The sequence below is a fragment of the Staurois parvus genome, unplaced genomic scaffold (assembly GCF_062004578.1).
Source record: "Staurois parvus isolate SC_StPar_1 unplaced genomic scaffold, SC_StPar_1.0 ptg000206l, whole genome shotgun sequence".
Classification (NCBI taxonomy): domain Eukaryota; kingdom Metazoa; phylum Chordata; class Amphibia; order Anura; family Ranidae; genus Staurois; species Staurois parvus.
Genome location: NW_028318002.1, coordinates 1,107,372 through 1,119,673, shown reverse-complemented (window position 1 = coordinate 1,119,673; position 12,302 = coordinate 1,107,372). Strand labels below are relative to the sequence as shown.

Here is a 12,302-nt window from a genome sequence, read left to right as displayed (position 1 = left end):
CCCTTCTAAATCTCTTCTGCTACCAGCAGCTGAGCCTTCTCTAGCTCCTTCAGGCTTAGCACCCTCCTGAGCTCTATAAGTATGCTTTCATGCCTTTCCCCACAGAATCCTTCTCTAATTTTCCTGTGGCATTAATCGCCTACGAGCATTCAGTCACTGAGTGTGGATGATGCTATACCTGAGGAGTTGCAGGGCAGTGCCCATCATTCCCAGACCTAAACCCTCTCAGTGCTTATTGACTAGGTTCTTGCTACTTGATTAGCCTGCAGCTTCTATTGCTAATGTGCTGCCCCCAGTCTAGGCTTCACTAGGCTCTAAGGACTGACAAGAACTTTCTGGTACACCTGCTATTCCCAGCCATCCTTTAAAGAGACTAGAAGAATCCTAACAAGCTGTTCACTTCTTCCAAGCTGTTGGCAGGCCTGTACCTGTTTTATTGGAACCTAGTTAATAGACTGCCCTCGCTATGGATCCTGCAGCATCCTCTCCTAACAAAGCCTTTACAGTGAGTAAACCATTTAACTAAAGAGCATCTGGAGCCCATACCTGCAGCCTGAAACTACTGCGCCAACAGGTCTTTTTGTAATTTCCCATATGAGCCTCCCCAGAGTAACAGAGAGAGACTGTATTTGTGTTGGTCTGTGGAACTAGTATACAAAAAGCACCTGCTATGCATATTGAGATTCAATAACTCTTTAAGGATGCCACCTGGGGCTATCTGTTGTAGGGCTCAAAAGAAAGCTTGAAGCTCAGCCCAGAATGGCTCATCCTTCCTTTGAGAGCAAGAAAAGTCCTTTTTCGTTACTCTCAGGCCTTGGCCTCCAAGCCCATTCCCTAGTCTACCTGCAGACCCTCGACTTCAGAGTCCTTCAAACTATAATTCTGCTCCCAGCCAACTCTATTGTTTTATGTCTGCCAACCTGCCTGTGTCACCACACATATCGGCTGATTGCCACGCAACTCTCACATGACTTCTGGTGTGAATAGTGATCGTCCCAGTACTTTTAGCAGAAAATACCAAGGGTTCTAATCCGACCTTTTTGCAGTTCCAAAACTATAAAGGGATAGTCTCCCCATCTTTGATCTCGAAGCCCTAAATGGCCCATTCTGCATGAATGTAACCAAGTCTGTTAGTTTCTCTCTATCAGGAAGACCTTCTGGCCTTTGTTGACATAAAGGATGCATAGTTTGCATTGTTTTTCCGCATCAGCAAATCCTTCCAGCACTTCTATTTGGTGGTCTTGTAATTTTGCTTATTCTCTGCACCTTGAGTGTTTACCATTCTTGCCCCATACCGGCCTTGGTATGTTCCCAAGGCACTCCCATTTGTGGGAGCAGTTGGTGCAAATTCTGGCTGACAGTGTAGCTAAACTGTCCAGATTTTCTGCTGGGTACTGAACATTCAGAAATCAGTGCTGGAACTGAATCATTGCTTGGAATATCTGGATCTTTTCCTAGACACAGCTCAAACCACAGTTTTTCTTCCTCAGGAGAAGCTTCAGATTCTCTGCTCCCATATTCCTGATCTTCAGTGCAAGAGTCACCCAATTCTTCATTATTGCATGAGAGTTCTGGGACTGATGGTAGTTTCTTACAAGGCAGTCCCATTTGCCCAATTCTGCTCTTCCTTCCCAAAGTAGTTTTGACCTTTCACTTTAACAAGGACATTGTTCTTCCATCTCCAATTCTTCAGATGTCCTTCCATTGCTAGGATTTGGTGGTGCTGCGCATATCTGCCTCACAACTACTGCTTCAATTACAAAGACTGACTCTTTCTGTCAGTCCTGTTGGTCCCCCTAAAGGGTAACCTGTTTCTTGAATCACCATTCACTCAGTGGCTCTGACAGATAATAATTCATTGTTATTATTCTTGTTAAACAGGATTTATAGGGCACTAGCAGTCTGCGCAGATCCTCAAGGATCAATTTCCACCTTTTTTTTTCTGTCAATACTCTCTCTTGGACGTTTCAATTTCAGGCTAAAGTTTCCCCAGATTTTGAGGGCTATCACCTGGTCTTCTGTTCATTCATTTTCAAAGTTATACCAGTTGGATGTTAAAGTTTCATCTAACGCCAGCTTTGGCTGTAAGGTCCTTCAGACAGCTGAGTTGTTGGCAGTCCTCCATTTTATGTTACTTATTTGTCCTGTTAACTACAGTAAAACAGTTGCTGAATTACTGAATTTTACATTGAGTACAAAAATTAAGCATGTCTCTGTTTATTAGAATAAAATTTATGTTGTGTTTTTAAATTTGTCAGGTGAAGGAATTGAATCATTACCTGGAAGCTGAAAAATCCTGCCGGACAGACTTAGAGATGTATGTGGCTGTTTTAAATACTCAAAAGTCTGTCCTTCAAGAAGATGCTGAAAAGCTAAGGAAAGAGTTACATGAAGGTGAATAAAAAAAAAAACACACTTTTATTATAATGGTACATAAAATAGTTTCATTTATTCTGTGAGTAGAATCCTGCTTTATGAAAAATATTGGTATTCTAAACTGAAATCATCATATCTTGAATCAGAACTGTTTTTAATACGTTGGTCCAAATTTATTTAGATTTAGGCCTTACATTTGTGTTGATTTACTTTGTTTATAATAGCAGAGTAACAAGTACCAACTTTGATTATAATTTACAGAACCGTTTTGTTCTTATGTATGGCATTTTGTGAACATATGTCTGTAATGCTTATCTGTACGCTGTGCCATTCCATGTTATCAGGGTAACTGTTCATTGATTTTTCTCTGGGATAGTTTGTCATCTGCTAGAACAAGAGAGGCAACAACACAATCAGCTGAAACATACATGGCAGAAGGCCAATGATCAGTTCCTTGAGTCCCAGCGTTTGATGATGCAAGACATGAAGCGCATGGAGTCTGTGTTGACCACAGAACAGCTACGACAAGTCGAGGAAAAGAAAAAGAAAGACCTGGTATATATCACTGAGGCTGCTTAAGACTGTCATTCATAGATGTGGTAAAGCTAGCATGTTGATACTGTAGTGTAATCTAAGTTGATATAAAAAACAACCAAAAGAGAGACTGCAACACTGACTACCTAGATTAAGGCTGTAATGTAATTTACTTTTGATATCAACTTACACAACAATATTTTACCCTCTTTATGTGACTGCTCTAGATCCTATTAATAAAAAAATAAGTATCAGAGGGTAAGGGCTTCATCCAGTACATAAAAGTGATTATCTGCATTATCTGTGGATTCCTTATTTTCAAGTGCTGCAAATGCTTTCCATGTGAAGTGGTCATAATGAACATTTTTATACATGAAAGATTCATCTGTGGATGGACGTCCTAGGATCATCAGCACGGATATTGGTGTTCGTAATATTACGGTGAAGAATCGTGGAGCTCAATGAGTGACATATTCGCAGAGCAAATTTTTTATACATAGTTTAAAGCTGGGGTCCCCTGCCGGCTCTTCAGGCTCCTCCTCTACAGTGGGTGTCTCCACGGAAAGCCGCTTATACATAAGATTTTTTGAGAATCTTTGAAGTTAGCACTGATGGTGTAGGATTAGGCATAGTACATTTGAATTTAGATTGTTATTAAAGCTACATTATGTGACTAAAAAATGTTTTAATATATTGGATGTAGCTCTACACTTTATTATTTTTATAAATAGGATCTACAATAGTTATATAAAGAGGGCGAAAAGTATACTTTGATATGAGAAGCAAAATGTAGTACAATATTGATAATCCAAAACATTGAAAGTTGTACCACTCTTATGCCCCCCAAACCTGTGTTAGTCAGAGCATCATGTGAATAGATTGGTGCAAGACAGATAGGATCAGCTTGTCAGGCTATAGTAGACTTCAACATAATCCTGTATCATAGAGCCCCAAAAAGGGATGAAACGCGTCTGCGTTCTCTACAGATGGAGAAAAGCAGCTATAGCCATCTTTTACCCATATCATTCATAGTATGCAACAGGGAGTCAGTGTCTGTGTGCAGACTGCCACCATTTTGCTGATGAAAAAACAAAAAAAAAAAATTTAAAGTCTGGTGCTCCTCACTAAGGTAAATTAGAAATAAAACCTGTTGATAAAATAAAATACCAGAGTATAAAAACTGCTCCCGAGAGTTGCTGTGTAGCAGCTGGCTGCAAACAAAGTATCTGTTCATATATAGGTAACAAATCCCAGTAAGGAAACAAAATACAATTGATAGCTATACAAATGAAAGCTTGTAAAAGGAGTAATCTGGAGGCTGTGAGCAATTTCTAATTATTGGTAAACGGTCTACAGCCTGAGTAATGCAGGCCATAGACTGTTCGTTTATCAGCCAATTTTTTGTTCGAAAGAATAATCGGCCGAATTTCGCACTGTTAGTGGGGCAATGGCATTGGCCGATTTTCGCGGTTCCTCCTCATATCTTTTATCGGTCATGCTGGAAAATTTGTGAAAAACGTCCAATTTTCTCAATCATTGGTGGCAACAGAACGACCAATGTTTTGTACGAAAAATCGGCCGATAAACGAACCGTCTATGGGCTGCATAAGGCTGCCTCTGTCAGGCAGAGAACACCAAAGCTGTGAACAGAAAAGAAAATGTCAATATGATCAATATTGATAATGTTAGGACAGACTGTATACATTTAGAGTTTGGCTTTAACGCTCCCAGATGTAACATATATATATATATATATATATATATATATATACAGTTGTGTTCAAAATAATAGCAGTGTGTTGAAAAAAGTGAATAAATCTCAAAATCCTTCTAATAGCTTTTATTTCCATACACACAAATGCATTGGGAACACTACACATTATATTCCAAATCAAAACATGAAGAAAAATAGATCAAATTTGTGTTGTTCCTCTAAAAAAAATTGAAGAAAAGTGAATATTAGACTGTTCAAAAAAATAGCAGTGTTTGTATTCTTCTTTACAAACTCAAACATTCACTATATAAACTGAAAAATGTTTGAAGATTTTGCTTTCCTTTGAATCACTTAATTAATATTTCGTTATATAACCACTGTTTCTGAGAACTGCTGTACATCTGTGTTGCATGGAGTCAACCAACTTCTGGCACCTGTGAACAGGTATTCCAGCCCAGGATGATTGGACTACATTCCACAGTTCTTCTCTATTTCTTGGTTTTGCCTCAGAAACTGCATTTTTGATGTCACCCCACAAGTTTTCTATTGGATTAAGATCCGGGGATTGGGCTGGCCAATCCATAATGTCAATCTTGTTGGTATGGAACCAAGATTTTACACGTTTACTGGTGTGTTTGGGGTCGTTGTCTTGTTGGAACACCCATTTCAAGGGCATTTCCTCTTCAGCATAAGGCAGCATGAGCTCTTCAAGTATTCTGATGTATTCAAACTGATCCATGATCCCTGGTATGCGATAAATAGGCCCAACACCGTAGTATGAGAAACATCCCCATATCATGATGCTTGCACCACCATGCTTCACTGTCTTCACAGTGTACTGTGGCTTGAATTCAGTGTTTGGGGGTCGTCTGACAAACTGTCTCCGGCCACTAGACCCAAAAAGAACAATCTTACTTTCATCAGTCCACAAAATGTTGCGCCATTTCTTGTTAGGCCAGTCAATGTGCTCTTTGGCAAATTGTAACCTCTTCAGCACGTGTTTTTTTTTTCAACAGTGGGACTTTGCGGGGGCTTCTTGCAGATACAGTGAGGAACAGAAGTATTTGAACACCCTGCGTTTTTGCAAGTTCTCCTACTTAGGAATCATGGAAGGGTCTGAAATTCACATTGTAGGTGCATCCCCTCTCAGACAGAATTTAAAAAACAAATTCAGGAAATCACATTGTATGATTTTTAAAGAATTTATTGGTCTTGCACTGCTGAACATAAGTATTTGAACACCTGAGAAAATCAGTGTTAATATTTGGTACAGAAGCCTTTGTTTGCAATTACGGAGGTCAAACATTTCTTGTAGCTCTTGACCAGGTTTGCACACACTGCAACAGGGATTTTGGCCCACTCCTCCACACAGATCTCCTCTAGATCTGTCAGGTCTCGTGGCTGTCGCTGAGCAACATGGAGTTTCAGCTCCCTCCAAAGATGTTCTATTGGATTTAGGTCTGGAGACTGGCGAGGCCACTCCAGAACCTTGATATGCTTCTTACGGAGCCACTCCTTGGTTATCCTGGCTGTGTGTTTCGGGTTGTTGTCATGTTGGAAGACCCAGCCACGACCCATCTTCAATGCTCTGACTGAGGGAAGGAGGTTGTTGCTCAAAATCTCACAATAAATGGCCCCATTCATCCTCTCCTTAATACAGTGCAGTCGTCATGTCCCCTTCGCAGAAAAGCACCCCCAAAGCATGATGTAACCACCCCCATGCTTCACAGTAGGGATGGTGTTCTTGGGATGCAACTCATCCTTTTTCCTCCAAACACGACGAGTGAAGTTTAGACCAAAAAGTTCTACTTTGGTCTCATCTGACCACATGACTTTCTCCTATGCCTCCTCTGGATCATCCAGATGGTCATTGGCAAACTTCAGACGGGTCTGGACATGTGATGACTTGAGCAGGGGAACCTTCCGTGCAATACATGATTTGAAACCATGACGGCGTAGTGTTCTACTGACAGTGACCTTTGAAACTGTGGTCCCAGCTCTCTTCATGTCATTGACCAGCTCCTCCCTTGTAGTTCTGGGATGATTCCTCACCTTTCTTATTATCAGTGATACCCCATGAGGTGAGATCTTGCATGGAGCCCCAGTCCGAGGGAGACTGACAGTCGTCTTTAGCCTCTTCCATTTTCTAACAATTGCTCCAACAGTTGATCTATTTTAACCAAGCTGCTTGGCAATTGCCCCGTAGCCTTTTCCAGCCTTGTGGAGGTCCACAATTTTGTCTCTGGTGTCTTTTGACAGCTCTTTGGTCTTACCCATGGTAGTAGTTGGTGCCTGACTGACTTGTGGGGTGGACAGGTGTCTTTAAAGAGCTCAGACAGGTGTTACTAAGTTAGATTGAGTGGAGTAGAGGTGGACTTTTTAAAGGCACAGTAACAGGTCTTTGAGAGCCAGAATTCTTGCTGTTTCTTAGGTGTTCAAATACTTATGTTCAGCAGTGCAAGACAAATAAATTCTTTAAAAATCATACAATGTGATTTCTACATTTTTTTTTTAATGCTGTCTATCAGAGTGGGAATGCACCTACAATGTGAATTTCAGACCCCTCCATGATTTCTAAGTGGGAGAACTTGCAAAATCGCATGGTGTTCAAATACTTCTGTTCCTCACTGTAGCTTGGCTTCACATAGGCGTCTTCTAATTGTAACAGTACTTACAGGTAACTTTAGACCTTCTTTGATCTTCCCGGAGCTGATTGTTGGCTGAGTCCTTGCCATTTTGGCTATTCTTCTATCCATTCGAATGGTAGTTTTCCGCTTTCTTCCATGTCTTTCAGGTTTTAGTTGCCATTTTAAAGCATTTGCGATCATTTTAGCTGAGCAGCCTATCATTTTCTGCACTTCTTTATATGTTTTCCCTCTCCAATTAACTTTTTAATCAAGGTACGCTGTTCTTCTGAACAATGTCTGGAATGACCCATTTTCCTCAGAATTTCAGAGAGAAATGCACTGTAGCCAGCAAGTACAACATTTGCTGCCTTCCTTCCTTTAAATAAGGGCAATAATTGCCACCTGATTTTCAAAGAATGAATGACCTCACTAATAGAACTCCACACTGCTATTATTTTGAACATGCCCCTTTCAATTAGTGATTCAATTCCACAGAATCAGCAGCATGCATGTCATCACTGTTGGGTCTGTTGGATTTCTATTACTCTACTACACCTGCTAGTAAATTATTTGCCATGTAGAAATATCATTCCTACCAAAAACAGTGATTGATCAGGTTAGTGATGTCTGACTGCTATTATTTTGAACACAACTGTATATTAGAGAATGAAACTATTATTTACATTTGTTATGTATAAACAAAATTTACAAGTCTTTTTTAAGAAAATGTGTTGCAGTTTTTGCTTTTTGTCTTTATCTTTAATAGGGATATTTCCCCTCACGTTAGTGTCTAGTGGACTGAAATTCCACAGATGCTGCTTTAGGAGGGTAAGGTAAATTTCGTTAATGGGCACACAGACAGAATTTTAAACCTGACAAAAGGTCCTTTTACTCTGAAACTAGAAATAAAAAAATCAAGCTGGTCATGCCGTTTCACTGCACAATACATACCGGTTCTTTTTATTTATTTTCTTTTCTAGGAAGAAGATGAGCAAAGAAGCCGTAGCAAAACGGAGAGGAAACAGAAAAGAGAAGAGGAGGAATCAAAAATAACACTTACTCATGAAGAATCCTTTCCAAATCTTCAAATTCAAGAGGTTACCCTATTTTCATATCCACATTTTTTTAAATTTGTAAACTAGATTTCCCTAAATACTATGGAGGTATTTAAAGTAGAAATAGGATACCACTCTGCTATACAACAGAAAGTTTTTCCACACTTTGCCTGCATTTTTAAAGGTTCACCTTTTTGTAGCACGTTACACTTATATTTAGAGTGTAACATGCTATTATACAGCACCTGCCTGCCCCCCCCCCCCCCCCCTTCATGTGGATCCTCTCAATGCACAGGCTCCATTGTTAAACATTTTAATAAATGCACATTTTTTAACATGCAAAAACATGTATGTTTGTTTATTTTTATTTTTTTAAGGGTAACTTTATCCTTTAAATTTGATTCATAAAATACAGGCCATGGTCTAGAGCAGCGGTCTACAAACTTTTGAAACAAAGGGCCAGTTTACTGCCCTTCAAACTTTATGGGGGCTGGATTGTGGTCAGTGGGAATGGAAAATGCCCTGGCATCAGTGGGCGTAAACAATACCCTAGGCTTGGTGGTCAGTGGGAGGAACAGTGCCCCATCATTGGTGTCAGTGGGATAATTAGTTCCCCATGTCTGGTGTCAATGGGAGGAACAGGGCCCCGTCACTGGTGTCAGTGGGAGGAACTGGGCCCCGTCACTGGTGTCAGGGGGGGGAACTGGGCCCCGTCACTGGTGTCCGTGGGAGGAACTGGGCCCCGTCACTGGTGTCCGTGGGAGGAACTGGGCCCCGTCACTGGTGTCCGTGGGAGGAACTGGGCCCCGTCACTGGTGTCCGTGGGAGGAACTGGGCCCCGTCACTGGTGTCCGTGGGAGGAACTGGGCCCCGTCACTGGTGTCCGTGGGAGGAACTGGGCCCCGTCACTGGTGTCCGTGGGAGGAACTGGGCCCCGTCACTGGTGTCCGTGGGAGGAACTGGGCCCCGTCACTGGTGTCCGTGGGAGGAACTGGGCCCCGTCACTGGTGTCCGTGGGAGGAATTGGGCCCCGTCACTGGTGTCCGTGGGAGGAACTGGGCCCCGTCACTGGTGTCCGTGGGAGGAACTGGGCCCCGTCACTGGTGTCCGTGGGAGGAACTGGGCCCCGTCACTGGTGTCCGTGGGAGGAACTGGGCCCCGTCACTGGTGTCCGTGGGAGGAACTGGGCCCAGTCACTGGTGTCCGTGGGAGGAACTGGGCCCCGTCACTGGTGTCCGTGGGAGGAACTGGGCCCCGTCACTGGTGTCAGTGGGAGGAACTGGGCCCCGTCACTGGTGTCAGTGGGAGGAACTGGGCCTTGTCAATGGGAGGAACAGCGCCCCGTCGTTTGGGTCAGTGGGACGACTAGTCTTCCATCATTGGTTTTAGTGGGAATAATCACTCCCCGTGGTTTGTGTCAATGGAAGGAATAGTCATTCGAATGAGTGGAAGGAAAAGTTCCCCAAGGGCTGGATAAGAGCAAGCAAAGGGCCACATCCGGCCCGCGGGCCGCAGTTTGGAGACCCCTGGTCTAGAGACTGCAGTGTATGATGGAATAAATGCTGCACAGAGAAGTCTGTGGTTGGAGGAGAGGCCCAGTCACTTGACAGTGATGGGCTGCATGGCCAGGCTTTTGTCTCAGCTTTTTTTCATTCATTTTAATTGTTCTCTGCTTGTTTCAAAGTCCCAAAGCAAGCTAAACACAGTGCACATCTTTAAAGCACGCCAAAGATTTGCCCTGTTTGATTCTCTTCTTGTACAATCTCTGTTTTTAAAGTGTGTTTCCACTTTTTGCATAGTATTTACTTTAATTTGGTACATGTTCTCATCCACATAGCATAATTTAAAAATATTTAAAAACTGCTGCTTACCTTTTTTGATGCAATTTTATAATAATGTCAGCACTCTTTGAGAGGCATGGGGAGCTGTGTTTGCCATTGCTAACTGTGTCTTTACTGTCCTGGCAGTTATGATCAGTAAACTAGAATTGAGAAATAAAGATTTTTTTTGTTCTGTGAAAATATACTTTTTGATTTTCTTTTTCACGGTATCAGGAAAAAATGTATTGAAATGAGCCTGTCTGCCATTATAAATGTTTTAACATCATGTTAGGAGCAGGCAAGACACAACAAGATGTCTATTGTTACCCTTGTTAGTCTGAAAACCCTCTATGCCAGTTTCACTTATTTTAGGACTAAGACAGGGGTCTGACTACAGGACTAAACCTGGCCATAGACTGATCGAAATTATATAGTGAAACTCCTGCCCTACCTAAAACTGATTATGCTATTCAATGAACGTGACATTACATACAAGTGTATGCCCCTTTAAATGACTATTGCTGCTGCTGCTAGCATCAAAATGTGTACCCACATTAAGTGAAGTGAATAATCTGGTAGATGATGCTGCTCTAATACCCTTATTGTGTATATCGCTTGCACATAACTAAATTAACATACAGTATAAACAAGTGAATAAATATCTATTGCATTTTAACATATATATTACACTGCTCAAAAAATGTAAAGGAACACTCTTTAATCAGAGTATAGCATCAAGTCAGTTAAACTCCTGGGATATTGATCTGACCAGTTAAGTATCAGAGGGGGTTGTTACTCAGTTTCAGCTGCTTTGGTGTTTATGAAATTAACAACAGGTACACTAGATGGGCAACAATGAGACGACCCCCAAAACAGGAATGGTTTTACAGGTGGAGGCCACTGATATTTTTTTCCTACTCAATCTTTTCTGACTGATTTTCACTAGCTTTGCATTTGGCTAGGGTCAGTGGCACTACTGGTAGCATGAGGCGATGCCTGGACCCTACAGAGGTTGTACAGGCAGTCCAACTCCTCCAGGATGGCACATCAATACATGCCATTGCCAGAAGGTTTGCTGTGTCTCCCAGCACAGTCTCAAGAGCATGGAGGAGATTCCAGGAGACAGGCAGTTACTCTAGGAGAGCTGGACAGGGCCGTAGAAGGTCCTCAACCCGTCAGTAGGACCGGTATCTGCACCTTTGTGAAAGGAGGAACAGGATGAGCACTGCCAGAGCCCTACAAATGACCTCCAGCAGGCCGCTGGTGTGAATGTCTCTGACCAAAAAAATCAGAAACAGACTTCATGACGGTGGCTTGAGGGCCCGATGTCCTCTAGTGGGCCCTGTGCTCACTGCCCGGCACCATAGAGCTCAACTGGCATTTGCAATTGAACAATTGGCAGGTCCGCCACTGGTGCCCTGTGCTTTTCACAGATGAGAACAGGTTCACCCTGCGCACGTAACAGACGTGAAAGGGGCTGGAGAAAGTTATGCTACCTGTAACATTGTTCAGCATGACCGTTTTAGTGGTGGGTCAGTGATGGTCTGGGGAGGCATATCCACGGAGGGTCTCACAGACCTCTACAGGCTAGGCAATGACACCCTGACTGCCATTAGGTATCAGGATGAAATCCTTGAACCCATTGTCAGACCCTACGCTGGTGCAGTGGGTCCTGGGTTCCTCCTGGTGCACGGCAATGCCTGGCCTTAATGTGGTGAGAGTATGCAGTTTCTGGATGATGAAGTAATTGATACCATTGAATGGTCCTCACGCTTGCCTGACTTAAACTCAATAGAACACCTCTGGGATATCATGTTTTGGTCCATCTGATGCCACCAGGTTGCACCTCAGACTGCCCATTAGCTCAGTGATGCCCTGGTCCAGATCTGGGAGGAAATGCCCCAGGACACTATCTGTCATCTCATTAGGAGCAAGCCGTGATGTTGACAGGCATATATACAAGCACGTGGAGGCCATACACACTACTGAGTACCATTTTTTGAGTTGCTGCAATGACATTTCAGCAAAATGGACTAGCCTGCTGCATCATTTTTTCACTTTGCTTTTTGGGGTGCCTTTGAAATCGGTCCTCCTGTATGTTGATAATTTTCATTTACATCAAACGATGGGGCATCCTAACATTCCTAACACATTACCCAGTCCATATCAGTATAGA

General features: G+C 42.5%; 1 protein-coding gene across 3 annotated transcripts in view; it reads left to right on the top strand.

Annotated features, from left to right (window-relative positions):
* Positions 1-12,302, top strand: part of RABEP1 (rabaptin, RAB GTPase binding effector protein 1) — a 101,321-nt gene that overhangs the window by 48,501 nt on the left and 40,518 nt on the right. For all 3 annotated transcript variants that reach the window (XM_089678504.1, XM_089678503.1, XM_089678505.1), the window contains 3 exons: positions 2,259-2,394; positions 2,753-2,931; positions 8,232-8,348. In XM_089678504.1, coding sequence (XP_089534630.1) covers positions 2,259-2,394; positions 2,753-2,931; positions 8,232-8,348 — 432 coding nt within the window. The remainder of the gene's footprint in view (positions 1-2,258; positions 2,395-2,752; positions 2,932-8,231; positions 8,349-12,302) is intronic.